Source organism: Spea bombifrons, chromosome 4 (assembly GCF_027358695.1).
Source record: "Spea bombifrons isolate aSpeBom1 chromosome 4, aSpeBom1.2.pri, whole genome shotgun sequence".
Taxonomy (NCBI): Eukaryota; Metazoa; Chordata; class Amphibia; order Anura; family Pelobatidae; genus Spea; species Spea bombifrons.
Window position 1 is genome coordinate 54,346,250 of NC_071090.1, and position 18,650 is coordinate 54,364,899.

Below are 18,650 nucleotides of genomic sequence, written 5' to 3' on the forward strand. Positions count from 1 at the left end.
ACAACACCTTTTCTCTCTTTGACATTTCAGAAGAGTAGGATACTTTCTGAATTTTACATGACATGAGATAAAATGTTCCTTGCAACATGCTTTCATCCTAATTGCTGGATTTGTCAAGAAATCATTTTGGCAATGCAAGTATATTAAAAGCCAAAAAAATACCAAATAGTGTATTGTAAAATTTGTCTTTAAAGATGTTAGTATCTAGAGAAGCTATGTTAGCTAAATTATTCTAGTACAAAATTTGGACATCACAATAGCAATCAATGCAGTGCTCCAATTGAGTTGATACTTGTACTGGTTTCTATGGTAATAAGAAACTAATATTGAGCTGCACACCCAGTAAGAAAAACACCAAATTAATGTTACAAAACTATGTGCACACTGAATGCTTGTGCATATGTTAATCTGAAATTGTTTCAAGATAATTTTGACACAGCCTCTCTTATGGCTAATAAAACTATATTGTCATGTCTTAATATAATACAAATATAAATGCAACCTATGAAGTTTCATATTTAGTTCCCCCAATGTCCTTCAATTTGTTGTTATATTTATGTGTAAGACAGTGTGTATGTGTGTGTATATAAGTGTATGTGTATGGTGTTAGAGTGGCTTGGTGTATGTATGGATGTGTAAGCTGTAAGTGTGTGTGCGTATGTATGTATGTTTGGTGTTAAAGTGGTTGTGTGTGTAAATGTAGCCCTGATCATTATCATTATTTTACCACAATCATTCTCCCCCAACTGCCAAAATTACCATACCCTTACATCATCCCCCTCCATCTCCATGACCTCATAATATAACTTCTCATCATCTTCATACCCAGTCAGCATTATTTCCCCATCATCTTCAAACCCTTCTCTTTGCACAACCACCTTCATATTTATACAAACATATTTTTCCCCTCACCTTCCTATCCTTGGCCTCTGAGACTGGCAGTCTGCGGTGCGGTCTTCCTTTGTGCATCTGTGGTCATACTAAATATCGATTTGATTTAGATTTTTCTTCTGTTAACATACTTTGCATTTGTTAAATGATAAAAATAAACAGCAACATGTCTGTTTTTGAAAGCATTCTTACGTTACAGCATTTTTCCACATCTGCCTAAAACTTTTGCAACATACTGTATACGTTGGCAGGAACTCTGTCCAAGGTTTTCCATGGGGACGTTCCCCCAAGGTGGAGACTGTGTAGGTGTTCTACATCTCTAAAGGCCACAATAATGTTTATATAAACATCATAAAATGTGCTACATTTTAAAATTATGTCGAAAAGACACACAAAATAATACAGCCCTGTATAAAGAAATATTGCAGATTATCTCACTACAATATATTGTCTTTCTGCATCAAATTATTATACTTTAGGAGTCATTCTATGTTTAAAATCCTTCTAAGCTGGGTGCAAAAACAACCCCACAGCTAAAGATTAAAATAACTGGTTTAAGGGAATTGTGACTGCTAAATGAATGGCTAAGATATGGAAATAAAATAATAGCTGGAAAATGTCCTCGGGGGAAGTAAGGCCTACATTCAAAAATAGTTCTGAAATTAGTACATTCTTCTAGTTAGAAATGATGAAACAGTCTGTGAAAGTCACTTATTCGATCAAGAAAAAAACACTGTGAATTTGTAAACTGTGCAGTTTTTCCCCCAGTGAAGATAAAAGCTTGGTGCATTTAATTTTCATGCCATAATGCTACTTGTTCCACTTGAACGTAGCACAAGTTGTAATAAGACATGCATGAGATAATAGGCTTAAAGAACATTATTTGCAAATGTCAGGAACTCACTTTTCTCCAACGTCCCCTTTAAATTGAATCTATCATTTTTCTTAAATCCTATCTTTCCCAGTTCTACAAAGCAGTAATTGTGACATATAACCAAGCTAAATAACATTATCTGGCATTAGGCAAGCATTTTATGGAGAAAAGCTGCAGTTGCAGTTGGGTATTCTACTCCCAGAATATTTGAGTCCATCTCAGGATAACCTTCTAGAGTCACTTAACAAGGGCTCAATATAGAGGAAAGCTGTTTGAGTCTTTAGTTTGTAAATTTACAATAAGCATTCGGGAGCTTGGAGGTCTCTTCTAGAGATGGAAGGAATTATATTTATAATTTTACTTGAATAGTAAGCGACAGTGGTAATCCCCTTTCATGTCGCAAGCTCTCATTTCATAGGTCCTTTCCTACAGACTTCTGTTTCAGCGCATCCTCGTGGTGTGCTGAGCCCTGAGAGATGACATCATATCCTGGCGCTCAGCATCAATCGCTGGCAGGCATCACGAGGAACACTGGAACAAACCTTGCACTCCCTTAATTTTGGGCTGGTTAGAGGGAGGGAGATGCCAACCAGCCCTAGTCCTCCAGCGGCAGGCAGGGTAAACAACACTACATATTGTGGTGGCAAGCACCAGCGTCTGCGGATGTACACCTTGCCGACCACCAGAGGTGGAGGTACGCCATACACATCACAAAAAAGGTTGCTGAATGTTGCTGAATGCAGAGAGTTTTTGTGTATTGTGAATATTGTTTGGATTTCTGTCAGTTTTTTGTTCATATTCAGTGTTAAGAGTACATAAATCAGAAAGGTTCCAGAAGAAAGAGCTTCAGTACATGGACAAACTAAATGACAGAGGGGAAAATCACAGCTGAACCAAAACATAGCAAAACACTGATGCCCCTTGTGTCCTCAAGTGGAAACTAATGCAAAATACCCACGTACTTAACGGGTTATTAATTCAACTGTATAAATGCATTTTTTTTTCTAAATGGCATTGCTTACATAAATGACTATGAATAAGTGAAACAGTCTCGGGAAAGCCCCCTCCCATATCAGGGCATGTTAATGAGTAGCGCCACAGCGGGCACACTATATGTAGAGCGGTCACCGAGTTCTAAACACAAAAGCAATCGCTATTAGTGTTAACATCCGGGGCCATTTTGTTAGAGACAAAAACATTGGTTTCAGTTTACATGACTCTACAATCATGGCTGCCCCGTAGCACCGTACTTTGCGAGAGACACATTCTGATCCTAGCAACCTGTAAGGGGGCGGACCTTGGGTTTTGGTCGAGAAGTGATGACGTAAGAGCCAGTCGCCAGGCTTTTTCTCGTGGGTCGCTTTCTTTGGCTTTATATCGCTTTCCTGTTTTAGCCGGTGGCGTTACGTGTGAAGTGACAACAACATGACTTCTGCCTTGGAGAATTACATCAACCGTATCCTGTACTGTAGGCTCTGTCTGCTTAACACGGGGGCAGCTGTTTAATGGGGGGATGATGGGAGGCGGGTAGGAAGGAATACCGGTGCAGCAACTTAACTTCCTGCTAGGATACATACTTTTATTACTTTACGAAATAAAGTACAGCGATTTTTGAGAGAACATGCGTTCAAACATATGTGTGCTTGTATTGCACTCCATCTATTCACCATTCAGGTTGTACATTTAATTGTTGGTGTTCGTACTGTACATCTTCTCATTGTAACTATGAGTAGGACTGCTTTTGGGCAAGAGGATGTTTGACAGTAAGTTGTTCCCTTGGATGACAATGATAGACCATTCATTCATTCATCCATCCATCCATTAATTCATTCATTCAAATTGCACATTCTATATTGTAGGCAGCTGTACAGGATATATTACCGCCATCATGGTGTTACCTTTATAATCTTCCCCTGAAGGCATAGATCCTGGTAAGCTGATGATGTAGTTTGCGTGTAGATAAGAGAACTTCCTTGACAGATATATCAGGAACGGTTGCAGTGATTACAGCGGACGGAAGAATGATTGTGGTAAGTGATCATGTGTGTTTGTCTCGTATGGAATACCTCATCTTGTGAGTTTGCGTCTTGACTCAGTGAATAGACTCCTGTCATACTTTTGCATTTGGTAAACCCTACCATGTCACACACTTGCTGGCTTATTGCAGGTCAGGCATACCAGCTGTGTAGTTTTCATACAACATATTTTTTCAAAATAACACCTGGGACTTGTTTTCTTTTTTTTTTTTTACTGAATATCTCAATTAGAAGTTAAGACATTAATTGACATCTCTTCTTACAATCCGATGGAGATCTTACTGGCTGTGGAATAAAAGATAACCAAATCCAGGGAAATTGGGAGATGTAGAAACCGCATCACAAAAGGACTCCATATATCTTAAAAACAAGAAATGTTAATTTTGATGTTCAATTGATATTGTTGCGTGGCTGAAACCTCCCTATGGACAGCATGCCAGTACAATAGCTGGAATAGCATATTACCCGCAGCTGTGACTTAGTGGTTCATGTGAGACAATGTACGTTTTTTGTTACAACTTGTTTTCTTTTTTGTTTTCTTAGGGAACACTCAAGGGTTTTGACCAGACTATAAATTTGATTTTGGATGAAAGTCATGAAAGAGTATTCAGTTCTTCCCAAGGGGTTGAACAAGTGGTGCTGGGGCTGTACATTGTAAGAGGAGACAATGTGTGAGTATTGAGTGCGTAGCTCGAAGCATTCAGCGTGGACAACATAGTCCATTATGTGTTATGGAGCAGCGTAGTGTTAGTCTGTGCAATGCTTTTATTTATATTACCCAACTTTTCTCTCTCTCAATGGGATACACAATTGGAAATGTTACACATCTCCCTAACTACTTTTAAATGTCAAATAGTCTTCCATTTATCATACACATTAGTTAATGCAGATTTTCGCACAGTACCGACAGGTAAACAATCCTATTATTATTTAATAAATTGTTACAAAAATCGATTATTGATCGATCTGTCACTCTATCTAATCTATCATTTTATGTAGCTTAAAATGCAGTCTTTTCCTTTTTCAAAACAGTATTTTAATTTATTAGCCTACCTGCATTAAAATATGTGAAACATTAGTACTGTGTGCCCAATTTCAACATCTCATAGTTGCTTAATAGTGTAGTTATAAAGCTATGTACACCAGGCCTTGAAAAACCCTGGGGACCACTTTCTGCCATCTGGGGTTTTGCAAGGCTGCCATCATGAATCCAGCACTCTATGCTTTCCTGTGGGCCATGGTGTAGCAGGTGTGGTGAGGCTCCCGGTGGGGTTTTGTAATGCCTGTTAACAAAAATCTTCATTTGTTTTTTGTTAGGGAACGAACTTAGTTGCACGGTGCCTATATTCACTCTGTGTGTTATCATGTTCCTACTACTGTATGGTGTTAGTGTGTAAATGTATGTTAGTGTAAAGCAAGGCTCAACAATCCTCATGTGCTAGGAAAAACATTGGGGATGAAAAGAAGCTGGAACCCAATCCGAATTTGTCGACCTCTGATGTGTACAGTCAATCTAGATGCAGTGGTCGAGTTCAATGTAATAACTGCAATATCATTTTTTTCTTGATGTACAGGGCAGTTATTGGCGAAATTGATGAAGAGACGGACTCTGCGTTGGATTTGGGGAACATTCGGGCAGAACCGCTAAACTCCGTTGTAAATTAAGAAACATTGTGAAGAAGTGTGAATCTCGGGCTGTATATGACTAGTTAATGGAACTTTTTTACAAACTAATGATGGATTAGAACATCCTTCTCAACCTATATGTTTTATTGTGGCTGTGTAAATTAAAGTGTTTCTACATTTTGTTTTAAGCCTGCTTCTTCTCTCTCTCCAGGTTTACTCCTGGAGTATTTCCCCCTTATAAAAATAACTAGTTGCCAATTGCAGTATAGACAAAAATCAAAGCAAAAGCAAGAAATAAGAAAAAAAATTTAATGTGTAAAAAAAAAAACAAAAAAAAAACAATGTAACAAACATCTTCTATGTGTCACAGTAGAAATATAGCTGAGAAGTATTACAAAATGCGTGCAAAGGAGCTTTTAAAACCTTTAAGACCCTTAGAATAATCGGGTTACTTTGGATGTTGCGGAATATAAATTGTTGTTGAACAAATTGTGAGCAACATTTTAAAGACTGTGCAAGCATAACTAGGATTGACTAAGACAAACCAATACACTAGGTAAAGAGGGTCCTGAGATTTTATATATATATATATATATATATATATAAAGTCCAAAATTAACGATTGCACTCCAAATGCCAAATTTCTGCCCGGTGCCAAATAACTGCAGCAGTAAATAATATAAAGTCCAAAAATAATAATTACCGGAGTGCCGGTAATTATTTTTGGACTTATATATATATATATATATCTAAAATCTCAGGACCCTCTTTACCTAGTGTATACACACACAGATCAGCCATAATATTATGACCACTGGGTGGGATGTATCAGGCGGCAAGTAAACATTTTGTCCTCAAAGTTGATGTGTTAGAAGCATAAGCATAAGGATCTGAGCGACTTTGACAAGGGCCAAATTGTGAGGGCTAGATGACTGGGTCAGAGCTTCTCCCAAACTGCAGCTCTTGTGGGGTATACCCCGTCTGCAGTGGTCAGTACCTATCAAAAGTGATCCAAGGAAGGAAAAGCAGTGAACCATTGACAGGGTCAAGGCTGGCCTATGCTCCCATGTTGTCAAATCCAACAGATGAGCTACTGTAGCTTAAATTGCAGAAAGTTAATTCTCGCTCTGATAGAAAGGTGTCAGAACACACAGTGCATCAGTTTGTTGGGTAGGGGGCTGCATAGCATCAGACCAGTCAGGGTGCCCATGCTGACCCCTGTCCACTGCCGAAAGCACCTACAATGGGCACGTGAGCATAGGAGCTGGACCGCAGAACAATGGAAGAAGGTGGCCTGGTCTGATGAATCACATTTTCTTTTACATCACGTGGATGACCAGGTGAGTGCGCGTCGCTTACCTGGAGAACACATGGGAAGGGAGAGGGAAGAAAAAAGAACTGTTACTTTAAGGGGTTAGTAAACATTTTCACTGCTGAAGGATGCCTTTCAGTCTCCGCCAACAATTTTCACTTCTATGTCTGATGGGGTAGCTATCCCATACTGGGGACACCCACTGGGGCCCTAAATAAAGTACCAATGTGGAGCATTTTCTTTTCATTATGTATGGGGTCATTTCTCCAGTCCTCCTACACCTTTGGCCTTAAAAGGTACCTAGTACCTAGGTTAACTTGTGCATGGCCTGGATCTTATTCTCCACAACTGCCACATGCTTGGGCCTAGGCTGGAAGCAAAATGCAGACCTTATCAGAGGGCCAGCACTACTAATGACCTTACATGGTAAGTGGATTACATCCTGGAAATGTTTTTGACAACCATGAACATGACATAACATTTCCACTTAGAATGAAGCAATTTATTTGGTGTCTGTTAATTATTTATAACAGGTTCATTTAAAAAAATAACCTTTCTCTGCAAATCAGAAGGAGGGTTGTGAGGGTCTCATATATCGCATGATTATGGATTGTCACATGCCAATAATGCCACTATCTAGTATGTTCAGACTCAGAAGTGGTATTCACACCCACTTATCACACATACTCTACAAATATGGGAAAGGTTGATTAGCCATTATAAGCTATAATCTAAAGACATCATACTACCACCCACTACATATTGCTGTCTCTCACTTGGGAGATGTGAGAGAACAAAATAGTCTACAGAATAGCTGACACTGTGGGGAATGCCAACTATTAGATCTTAATACAGACCGAGCTAAATGTTCTGATCCCCACCTCATTAGACTAAGTTCTAAACCAGCTAGCTACGTATGAAAGTTTGAACTTTAAACTATGTCTTTGCAACCACAGTTTTAGAACAACTATCATCAGTGGGACAGAGATCTGAACATATCATAGTTATGCATGTCCCCTTCAGAGGAGAAATTGAGGTTTATGGGGGGGGGTTAAGGGAGACCTGGTGTGAAGAAAAGAACAATGGCAGATGATTTTGTAGAATACTAACAAAATATCCCAATAATGTAGTACTCAAATTAAGTGGTACTTCTGTACACTAGTACTAAGGTATATAAGACCTCCCCTGGATAACATTTGTTTTTATCTCAACTCTTGGAATATTAAATAGAGATCTTGTGGTAGGTAACCTATACTGTACTCAGGACATGAAGGTAATATGACCATGTATCTTACATTTCATGATTAGACCTAATGGATTTTTTTTTCTTCTTAATTGCTTCTTTTCCTTATGTTCATTAATATGGTAAATATGGGTTGTTTCATTTTTCTCATATGTGTTGATTAGATACCAGAGCAGGGCTGAGACAAGAGTAAGAGTATGGTTAAAAATAAAGATGTTGAACTTGAGTTTTATTCACGGTGAAGGCTGTTGAAAAGATAGGCTATGGTACAGTTGAGGTCCCATCCAGCCTCACATCATTCACAAAATTATACATAGTTTAATGACTAAATGTGAGGACAATTTGTTTAAAGGAATGTCACACCCATTACCTGGGATTTACCCCCATGTCTCATTTCCAAGATGAAGACGGTAGGAGTCAATTTCCTGCAAATGTCATGTGCATCAAGAAATGATATCTATGTAATGACACAAGCTGGTATTTGTTGTATTTTTTGTGCATTATAATTATCCATTAAATATCAAAACAGGCATCCCATTGTCATGCCTTAAATTCAATAACCGCAAAAGCAAAAGAAACTAGAAAAGCAGTGTGCAAACCAATAAAAACTGATCATGGTTGTGGGACTGAGAAGGATAAGACAACCAATTATTGGGGTTCATTTTTTATTGCTTTGTAGTGTGAAGGTGAATTTCAGCAGCACTCCGGAGAACTCTCAAAACACCGGAGGTCTACAGCTGGTATGGGTATTAACCCAGATATAAATATAAGCATGTATTTCATTTCATTATAAAATAGTCACATACATTTTGAATGACAATACCAATTTGTACACAACTTTCCTGAATCAACAATGAATTGTACCGATATACTCTTCTGCTTTTATAAAAATACATTCAAGAACCTTCTTGGCACAATGAAGTGTTCGCTGAATAAATACTGTCATGGAATGTAAATCAGATGGAGACTAGTCCAATTAAAATTGGCTTTAAAATGTAAAAAAAAATACATACAACACATTATGAAATACAACATAGAATGTGGATATTATAAAAAGTAAGAGGTCTCAAGGTCTCATGAATTATTTTTAAGTAAGCATTATAAAGCTGTTGGAAACGGAGTGGTTTTGGATTTTGTAAAAAGGAAAGAGAAATGTATTCCATGATCCAAAATCAGATAAAGGGATATAAAATATACATGATACGAATGCAATCTCTCGTATTAAAAACAAGGACAACACATACAGAAGAACAAAGTAAAAATTGATGTGTACCCTGAATACTTTGCTTTTCAATTTACTGACAAATAGTACCATAAAGATGGATATTGCCTATATGTTCACAAAGATTACAGTCCAAAGAGGTTTGTGTTACAGTTAGTGGACATAACATCTGAAGAAAGGACCTCTGAGATCTTGAAGGTTCATGTGCTTCTGCATCTTACACCATGAATGATGTCCCACTAAGAAGTATCACAAATGTCTATGGATATATTTTGGAATTCTAATACATATCTGGGATGGCTGGACGTAATTTTACTGCAACAAGTGCAATGTGCAGATAACATTATTTACAAAAAAATACAAACACAGGTTAAAATTAACATTTTTATAACACATAACTATTTAGTGTAAACAGTTTCGAGTCCATATAATCTCAGTGGTGCTTATATCTTGCGGTTCTCCTGAAGGACCTCCAGATACTGCTGGTAGACTCTTGACTTTGAATCTTGATCTGGATTAAGGATTCTTACAGAGCCAACGGTAGAACCCACAGGAGATATTCTGGTACACATTGTGTCAAATTCTGTGTTAGCTAAAAAAAAAACAAAAAAACACATTATTGTCTTAGAAATTTACTTATCTTAGAATTTCCAAAAATTTGCCACTTACAAATCGCTTTTAGAGACAAATTCAATTCAAGCCCTTAATTCCGTGTAAGATTAAAAAAAAAAAAAAAAGTAAAAAACATGAACACCATAAGTCATCTGGAAGATGATTTATTGGAGAAACTACAGCTTTGGAAGCATTGCCGTATTGCACAATGCTGCCTGCTACAAAGTAGATGGCAGGGGTTAGAACATTAAATATAAAAAAGTCATAGTCCCCATCTTCAGATATTCTTACAAATGAATGTTTCCTTTAAATAATGTCAACATACCTTCCTGCAGCTCTTTAGCTATACTTTTTTCCAACTCATGCTGCATCTGAAAGACATAATCAATGCACCAAATTAAACCTTGCAATTAAATTTTCTTTTAAAAAGTTATTTATGTTTTTTTACAAAATTTTCTTTTTTGGATTGAATATATTCCCTTTATTATCTGAGCGCCGCATACATTCCATATTGATTTTGTTTCTGGTTCTAGTAGTTTTTATGTGCAAAAGGAGAAACCTGAACGATTACTCTAGAATGCAAGACATCAGCTATATAACCCCATAAAAGTATAATAAGCGAGACAGGAAGAGACTAAGGAAAGAAAACAATTCTGACAAAGAATAGCTTGAACCCATGTGAAATAATACTGAGCCCGAGCCACTGCTCACTGAATAGTAGCCCCCAACTGGTACTCCTTCCATGGTGTGTACCTCATGGACTAATTCTGCTTAGCCAAGGGACTACACAGGTATTTGTAGAAAGCCCTGCCATGTCCAAAAATAAGAGGGTGAGAAAGAACGCACCCCGAGACATCCACTATTTTAGATTTCAGATACTGGTTGAATGAGAGGTCACTAACAAAACTGAGGCCTATTGGCTAGGCTGTGGTGCTAATTTGCCGGAGGGGTTATATCCAGAGGAAGCATGACCGTTTCTTTTAGCTATTATTCTACCACTAGAGGTAACCCAGGAGATTGCCCACTTGTCTTGCGCGGACTATAGGCAAAGATGACATAATTGTCTGAAGAGGTCATATTCCAGTAAACCATTCCTATTATGTTAATGGACTCATTAATATTTGTGTGTTATATACTTTAAAAGCATCAGCTTCTTAGAAATGCACCTTGATAGTAACCATGTCTCAGTGGTGCATTAGTGCAGCGGGAAAGGCTACTTAAGGAGAATTATGAAAGCATGCAGGGATAGCAGATCTTTACACTCATCCTTTCTATTGTTTTCAAATAACTTAACCCCCAAAAAAGTTACACAATCCCACTTGTCTATCACTATTGAAACCGCTGAATTTCAAGATATGTGTTTAAGGGGTAGGACAACATAATACAAAATCAGAACAAGATGAATAAAGGTCTTATCCTGAACAATAAAATGATAGTGACTAAAGCAAAAAAAAAAAAGCACAATAAAAATACGTTGGTCCTGGGAGCTATTAGAACACACAAGAGTGGACTGGCAATGGTAGCCAATATTTGCCTTCTTTTATATCCCAAGAGGATCTCGACTACGTGATGCGCTTACTAACCTTTGACAGATACGTGTCGACGCGGTTTGTTGGTAAGCCATTTCCCACTGGATTCAGAATGCTCCCTCCAAGACTAAAAGTTTCATTTACTGATAAGTTCCCGTAGCGAAGACCAAGCTGGCTTGTGTCTATAACTGGGGTTCCAGCTAAGCTCCCATTAACAATACTGCTTGTGATGAATGATTTGCTTTTTTCGCGTTCATTAAGCAGTTTGGCTTTGGCTTCTTCAAGTTTCTCATTTGCTCTGAGAAGAAATAAATAAATTGGATATTACATTGTAAGTTACTACTATAGTTAATGTGCCTTCACATTCTGTAGTGCGATTACAATATGAGGCAGTAAAAAGAAAATTTTAAATAAACACACGCTAACACATACTGGTACAAAAGAAAAAGAAGGCCCTACTCATATGAGTTTACAGTCTAGAATGTATATGTATATGTAGCGCATAACAAGTATAAGACATGGAAAAGGCACTTCATATGGTCAGTAATCAATTTTCCTATACACACCTCTCTAATTTTGTCGCCAGAGATTTTCTCATTTTCATTTCTTCGGCATACAAATCTTTGAATCTATTCACTTCCGACAGAAAAGAATCTTTCTGAGATGTACTTTCCTGCAGGCTCATTTTGATCTTATGGAGTTCAGATTCCAAGTCGTGAATTCTATTTTCAAGTTGACCTCTTATCGATGCATCCTTTGCAGCCTGCATTTGTTCTAGGGATTCTTGGGAAGCAGCCTGTGCCTGAAAAAGAGATATTATATATTATATTATATTACGCTTCCCTGGGACAGGAGGACTCTGGCAATATGGGAGACCTAGAAAGAAATGTTCTCTCTGAAGCCTGCTGTGCACCTGCTTTTGTGGCCTACAGTTTGAATCAACTTCATTAAATGTTTTTTTTTTTTTTTTTATAATGAAATAAAATAAATGTATTTATACAAATGTTTGTTTATTTACTGGGAAGGTGGTGTTGACAGGCGTGTGTGTGGAGAAGGGTTGGCATGGCATCATTTCAAATTCCCTAACAGGTGATAAAATATTTATAAGCCGCTATCTCTCAATTACAAAGTTTTCATTTGTTTGGTAAATGGCAGTACCTGAAGGAATAGGTTGACTTCATCTAGTTTCTGTTGTAATTCTTGCCTTCCTCGCTCTTGAATTTCCTTCTTGTACTTTTCCAAGAGGCCGTGATCCATCTTGTTTGACTCTACAAGTCTCTTCAGATCAGCTATATTTTCTTCCAGATATCGCTTCCCCTTCTCCAATTGGTCATACTTCTTCTGCAAAATTTTCATTGAAGACAGCTGTTCCTGCAGATCGCGGTTTGTATGTTCCAGCTGAGCAGATTTTGCAGTTTCTCGTCCCAATTCTTCAACCTGTATGGTGTTGTATATATAAATATTAAAAGCAATCCCCAGAAGGCTGGCCTCTGGTCTTCACTATGAGATCTTAAACCCGTTTATGGTGACCCATCAATCAGTGTTGCCACCATCGGAATATCATCATCATATCATTACAGCGTTCTAACATTTCTGGTTTAGACATCACTGTTATTTACGTAGGCATTTTTTGGTTAAAAGGTGACACACAAGTTAACACAAAGGAATGCTTAGAAATCGTCATTATTTTCCCATTATGAAACATAGTCTTAGATTATAGTCAGGATAGAATTACATACTATTATTGGCAAAGGGCAAAAATGCCAGTAGCCCAAAAGCCATTCCAACACACCCTCATTTCACTGTATGTTATAGGAGCATAGCTTGTGTAAAGACATAGGTTCAAAAGCGGATCAAGATTAACTGGGGACCCCGAGCAGCACTGTAGCAGGGGCTCCCCTCCATAATATATACATTACAGCACATTGCCAGTGCTCTGGAACGCTTTGACTACTCAACAGTACCACTACATTGCATTTATACAATTCTGGAATGTATTTGTTTTATTCACACAACATGGACTATTCCAGAGAGGTCGAGGGGTCTCCAGAAGCTACATGTATGTATCCAAACACTGTGTAAGTAGCATTTGTTTGCACTGATCTGTCTTTTATCTCAAGGAAATCATGGACTCCACCTCAATACAAAAGGAGCTTATGGGCCAGGGACAGATGGTTTCAAAATGGAGATATTTTTGAACTAGAAAAAGAGCATGAAAGAAAAGAATGACAGGAATGACCACATGACATGACCCCATTGGGTGACGGCTCCGTGTAGCACCACTACTCAATGGGCCAGTAAAAATAGACACCACTGATCTCCACAACTGGCCCATCAACATTATGGAGGGCTGTACAGAGTCCACTAATTGCCAAATCACCTATTAAAATTAGATAGAAAAAAAAGTCAGACCTTATGTTTTAATCTCCTGACTTCAGAGTCTGCAGCATCAAGGTTAGGATGTTTGGCTCCTTCTTCATATTTGGCCTGTTTTTCAGCTTCAAGTCCTTTGAGTTTCTTTTTAGTTGCTTTCAAGAGTGTCTTCAGCCTATATATATATATATAATATTGTTTTGTGTTATTTTCTACACCATTTCACAGATAGAAGTCTGAGAATCACAGAATTCCCTCTGTACAGATAAGATAAAAATTTGAGCAGCTTTACCTAGCCATTTCTCCTTGCAATTCATTGTTTCTCTTAACTTCCTGATCAAAGCGCGTCTCAAAAGACTTCTTCAGTTCTACCAGTTTCTTCACCTTCTTTCTCTCACATTCAACCTGGAAAGGATGGACAGATCATTTTTTAAATGGTCACATATGCTAAACCATTGGCTTATGTAGATTGCTCCCAAATATCATCACACCATCATTCTTTTCCGATAAACATATGAACCACACACCTATCCAACCCAGTTTAATTCTTCCATACGAACTATTTCCTTGTGCTTAATATTTCACTCTGCAGGGACAAATGATTCCCACTTTGCAAGAAAAGTAATTCTTACACATTTCGATTTACATGGCTCATCGATGATATATCATAATTCATAATACTTAACATTAGCTTTATTCAGTTCTCCCGGTTTAGAAGTCCCTGAAGAACCTGCTGTTTGCATTTGAAGTCATAGATTATTTACATGTTTATAAGGGACATTCATTGTGTTTAACAGCCTAGAGAAGTAAGTGTATGGTGGTGGCTAGGCTTTTGTGCAAGCGAAGAAGCACACTGGAAATACCACCATTATGTTTCTTTGTATATACAGAAATAACATGCCTTTTTACATATTCTCTGAGCCTAATAAATGTATATTTCATTGTATAGCTCTGATACAGGGAGAGGGCTGGTGGAGTAGTCTAAAATGTATTCTTCAAAAGCAAAAACTGAGATTTTGCCATGCAGAACCCCCCCATGCATTTGCAAAACAGACTACCCAAAAATGGTTAAGGGTTTACACACTTATGTGCCTTAAAGTGCATATGATAGCTGGGGTGTCCCTTTAATACGTTCCATTAAGTCTTCATTGTCTGATCACAGAGGCTTTAGGCTCCCTGTATAACAGTGCCAGTGATGAATTGGTTGCCATATTAGGATCCTACAGGAAGATGCAAACCAGCTCAGTACTTAAGTTGTTACACAGGGAGCTTTTTTTAAAACGGACAGTTGTTTAAAATGATTTAACATACCCTCTTGAGAAATCACAGCTATAGGAAACTAAAGAGATATAAGGGCAGTCTAGAAGGCAAGAGTCATATTCAGTCTCACAGCCTTTTGGACCTTCCTCCGGTGGGATATAGGGACGTCAGTGTCATTTTCCCTGCATGCCCCCCACCACCCTCATGAACCTCAGACATAGGTTGCAAAGGGCATCCTGCACTGCATTTACTTCATTTAATGATATACAATATGATATTAGGACTATATTTAACAGACAGACAAATAGAGAAGCTGCCTGGTGCCTAGGCTTACTTTAGGGCCCACAGCCCTCCACAGTGGCCATAGTCCAGAAGAGGTCTGTGCTGCTGCTTGCACAGACCTCTAAACATCCCCCCCACCTTAAGCCCCTGCTGTTGAAGAAAATTGGAATGCCATAACCTGGTGCCCAGCAGCAGGTGGCACTTGGACCACAACGTTGGTGTTAGCCAATAGATGAGCAGACTTGCAGTCAAGTGCACAGGGTAGCTTTCCCCAGGCCCCATTTATGTTTAGAGACAGTCCTGGAAGAGCATTGTATGGGATGCAGGACAGGTCCTGGACCCTTCAAAAACAAGTAGTTATTCATAACTGTATGAAGAATACAAGAAGACCCAGTGGTAGTAGTGGACAACCACTAAAACAACAAATTAAAGCTAAATGTGACTTTACCTGTTCAGCCAGCTCTGATTTTTCTCTCTCAACACCAGCCAGGCGGATGCTTAATCGAGATATGGACTTCAACTCTTCCTCCCAAAGATTATGACTATCATGGGCAGGTTTCATGTGCACCTATAAATATAAAAAACATATTTTTACAAATTACCCAGTCAGCTCCAAAATGCACCCTTCTGGCACATATAGTTTAACAGAATGACAGGAAGAAACACATATATATAGCTTTTATTCAAAAAAGTGCAACCGTTTACACAGCATGCAGTCATGTACAATTAATGTATTTATTTAATATATATACGCTAGTAATTCTAGTCCAAATGCAGTCTTATCTCTATAGTAACCAACATAATATCCCTGCTGACTTCAGACGTTGCATCAGAACAGCCTTTTTATTCTCAACTAGTCCTGCAATTACCTGTTGGCTCAGTTTCTCTTCCAGGTCAATTTTGGAGGATTGCACATGAGTTAGTAGTTCTTCCATACGATTCCAACTCTGTAAAAAAAAAACGCAAGGAAAAGGGGCATGAGTATCAAAACACTGTGCTTCAAATACATATATATGCTGATAGTTACAATTATAAAGAAATCAATAAACAGATATACAGAGCCATATGTCCATTTAGCAATATGAATATTCAAGTATTTTATTTCTAGAAATTAATGAAAATTTAAGACCTAGAATAAACAAAACTTACTGAAAGAGATTCCTTTAGCTCTTTCTGAAGGATTTCAGTTTGACTTGTTTGTTGTTTTGCTGCTGTCTCAAATTTAGCATTTTCAATTTCAAGCCTTAAAAGGATACAATTATACTTTAAAACACACATAAAACACAGTAAGACACATAAAACACAGTAAGAGTGGATACAACTGCTACCTGTTCCCCCAGAGTTACCCATTTTTTCTTTCATTTTTTTTTAGTTAAAGTTAGGACCAGTCCTCCAATTTGGCCTTCACATGTCATGGGTCCTCCACCAGGTTTGAATTTCTAGGAGTTTTATTTTTGTCTAGTTTCTGATTTTCTTGGTGGAGCATGGGCCCCATCTAGTGACCAATTATTATCACACAGTAATAATTCATTTTCTTCCTCTACAGCTCCTGTACTCCAGAGTCATCCCAGGCCTTACATGATGGTTCTATAATAGAAGAATTGGCAACTACCAGCCTACAAGTTACAGATATCTACACGGCCAGTGGTTCTTCCAGCTTGGACTACTCATGGGTTTCCTCTTGCAGAAAGCAACACATGGGGCAGAGCTTCTGACTGGCTTTTATATCATTATTTGTCAGTTAAGGACTCAAGGACATGAAGACTTTGCAGAGAGTTTATGCTTAGACAGGCATCCCTTCACTAATTTTTCACATTACATCCAGATTTGTTTGTGCCTGGACATAATGGGTTATTTTAATTTGGAACATTTTTCCAGATCAAAGGGGAGCTCCAAAAAACCACCAGGGCCTAAACACTGCAAGCTTAGCAACTCTGGATAAGATCTTTTTTGTGCTATGGTAGCCAGGTGCCCTGTGGGTTAAACTACGGTTGGGATACTCTAACTCCAACTAGAGTTCTCAGCTATCTCTTTGTGGAGGCTCAAACCACCAAGCCCTCATGCCAGTGAACAGATGGTCACCACCCTGGCAAAGTCTGTGGCTGCCTCCAACATTTAAAAAAAGAGTGTTTAGCAAACGTTCCCAATCCTTTGACTTCTGTTCTCAAAAGACTTAAGAGTCAAGCTTGACATTTTAAGAGCCCTTAGCGTTTACTGACATTTTTTATGCTACAGACATCTATGAGACTTGTCTATAAGACACTCTGCAGCAACACTGATGTTTGACCAACTGGAAAAAAAGGAGTTTGACCCAATGGCCCAAGCAGACAACCTAGCCTGGACTAAGTGGTAACATTCACTGTGTGTGCCAGATATACATATCAAGCACCATGCTCGTTTAATGCATATTTACTGTAGCTCAAGCTCAGTAGTACTTACCTCTGCACATGTTGCTCCAACTGTTTGACAGATTTGTCAGCTTCAGCAGCTACAAGAGAGAATTCCTGACTTTTCTGGACTGCAGCACAAATTTCTCTTTCTTTGTCATCTAACAGGTTTTTCAAATGGTGGTTATGTCTTTCCGATTGAAGGAATTGCTCCTCCATATCCTGGAGCTACAAAAATAGCAAATTTAACAACGCAACCAATCAGACAAGTGCATATAATATAAATTAAATTAATTTGGGAAGAAAACCTTACAATCTGGTCTACAAAAACAATGTTTTAAAGAAAGCTAAAACAAAAAACAGACAAAAATAATAAAAACATGTAAACTCACTTTCCAGAATTAGACAACAAATAAACACATATCAAAACCTTTTCGTATCAAAACCCTGTTCATGCTATTAACATGACTAAATCCTTCTTCTGATAACTAGTAGCAAACAATAGAGCAAAACAATATATAAATGTGTATCTACTCAGAGAGTTCAAATTAATATAAACTTTTCATTAAGGGAGAACATGTTCTTTCACATGGAACACTGATTTTTTTTAAATGTGTAGTTAGATTAACATTTGTATTAATGGAAATATTGGACATATATATTGTTTATTATTTGCAGCTAATGAGAAATATTACCTTCATTTTACAGTTTTCTAATTCTTTTTGAAGGTGCTGTTTTTTGTCTTCAAGGTCATTACGGTATCGTGTTATCACTTCTAGGGAAGCTTCAGACATAGCTAACTTCTTCAGAGCATCAGCTAATTCATTCTGCAGATTTCTCAGTGAACTCTAAGGGAAATTCATTTTGAATCATGTTAATAAAACAAATAAGTAATTTCTAACTGAAAACCTCATTTTATCCAAGTAGATCAGACTTGATGACCAAAAAAAAAAAAAGTTATATAATTCTTCTATTTAAAAATAGATTAAAACATTTGTTTATT

General features: G+C 37.8%; 2 protein-coding genes and 1 long non-coding RNA gene across 3 annotated transcripts in view; 1 reads left to right on the plus strand and 2 right to left on the minus strand.

Annotated features, from left to right (window-relative positions):
• The first annotated feature begins 3,068 nt into the window (after positions 1-3,068).
• LSM8 (LSM8 homolog, U6 small nuclear RNA associated) lies at positions 3,069-5,615 on the plus strand. Its single transcript, XM_053464331.1, has 4 exons — positions 3,069-3,221; positions 3,755-3,795; positions 4,345-4,472; positions 5,376-5,615. Exons 1-4 carry the CDS (start codon positions 3,191-3,193, stop codon positions 5,464-5,466), a joined length of 291 nt encoding a protein of 96 aa, XP_053320306.1. The 5' UTR covers positions 3,069-3,190; the 3' UTR covers positions 5,467-5,615.
• A 3,015-nt stretch (positions 5,616-8,630) lies between these two features.
• On the minus strand, positions 8,631-10,190 carry LOC128491936 (uncharacterized). The gene is made up of 2 exons (XR_008354049.1): positions 10,142-10,190; positions 8,631-9,796 (listed from the first exon to the last, which is right to left on the minus strand). It is a non-coding gene; the product is annotated as an uncharacterized LOC128491936 (long non-coding RNA).
• Positions 10,191-11,378: 1,188 nt separating this feature from the next.
• LOC128491362 (ankyrin repeat domain-containing protein 26-like) overlaps positions 11,379-18,650 on the minus strand; it is a 37,297-nt gene continuing 30,025 nt past the window's right edge. Inside the window, exons 30-39 of the mRNA XM_053463681.1 lie at positions 18,343-18,495; positions 17,700-17,875; positions 16,410-16,503; positions 16,130-16,207; positions 15,709-15,828; positions 14,011-14,123; positions 13,758-13,893; positions 12,504-12,782; positions 11,912-12,147; positions 11,379-11,643 (exon numbers count right to left, since the gene is read on the minus strand). Coding sequence (XP_053319656.1) covers positions 11,379-11,643; positions 11,912-12,147; positions 12,504-12,782; positions 13,758-13,893; positions 14,011-14,123; positions 15,709-15,828; positions 16,130-16,207; positions 16,410-16,503; positions 17,700-17,875; positions 18,343-18,495 — 1,650 coding nt within the window. The remainder of the gene's footprint in view (positions 11,644-11,911; positions 12,148-12,503; positions 12,783-13,757; positions 13,894-14,010; positions 14,124-15,708; positions 15,829-16,129; positions 16,208-16,409; positions 16,504-17,699; positions 17,876-18,342; positions 18,496-18,650) is intronic.

Coding starts and splice junctions, on each gene's coding strand:
- LSM8 (XM_053464331.1), top strand. CDS start 3,191: ATGACTTCTGCCTTGGAGAATTACATCAACC. Junction 3,222..3,754: donor CTTGGAGAATTACATCAACC/GTATCCTGTACT, acceptor CAGATATATCAG/GAACGGTTGCAGTGATTACA. Junction 3,796..4,344: donor CGGACGGAAGAATGATTGTG/GTAAGTGATCAT, acceptor TTGTTTTCTTAG/GGAACACTCAAGGGTTTTGA.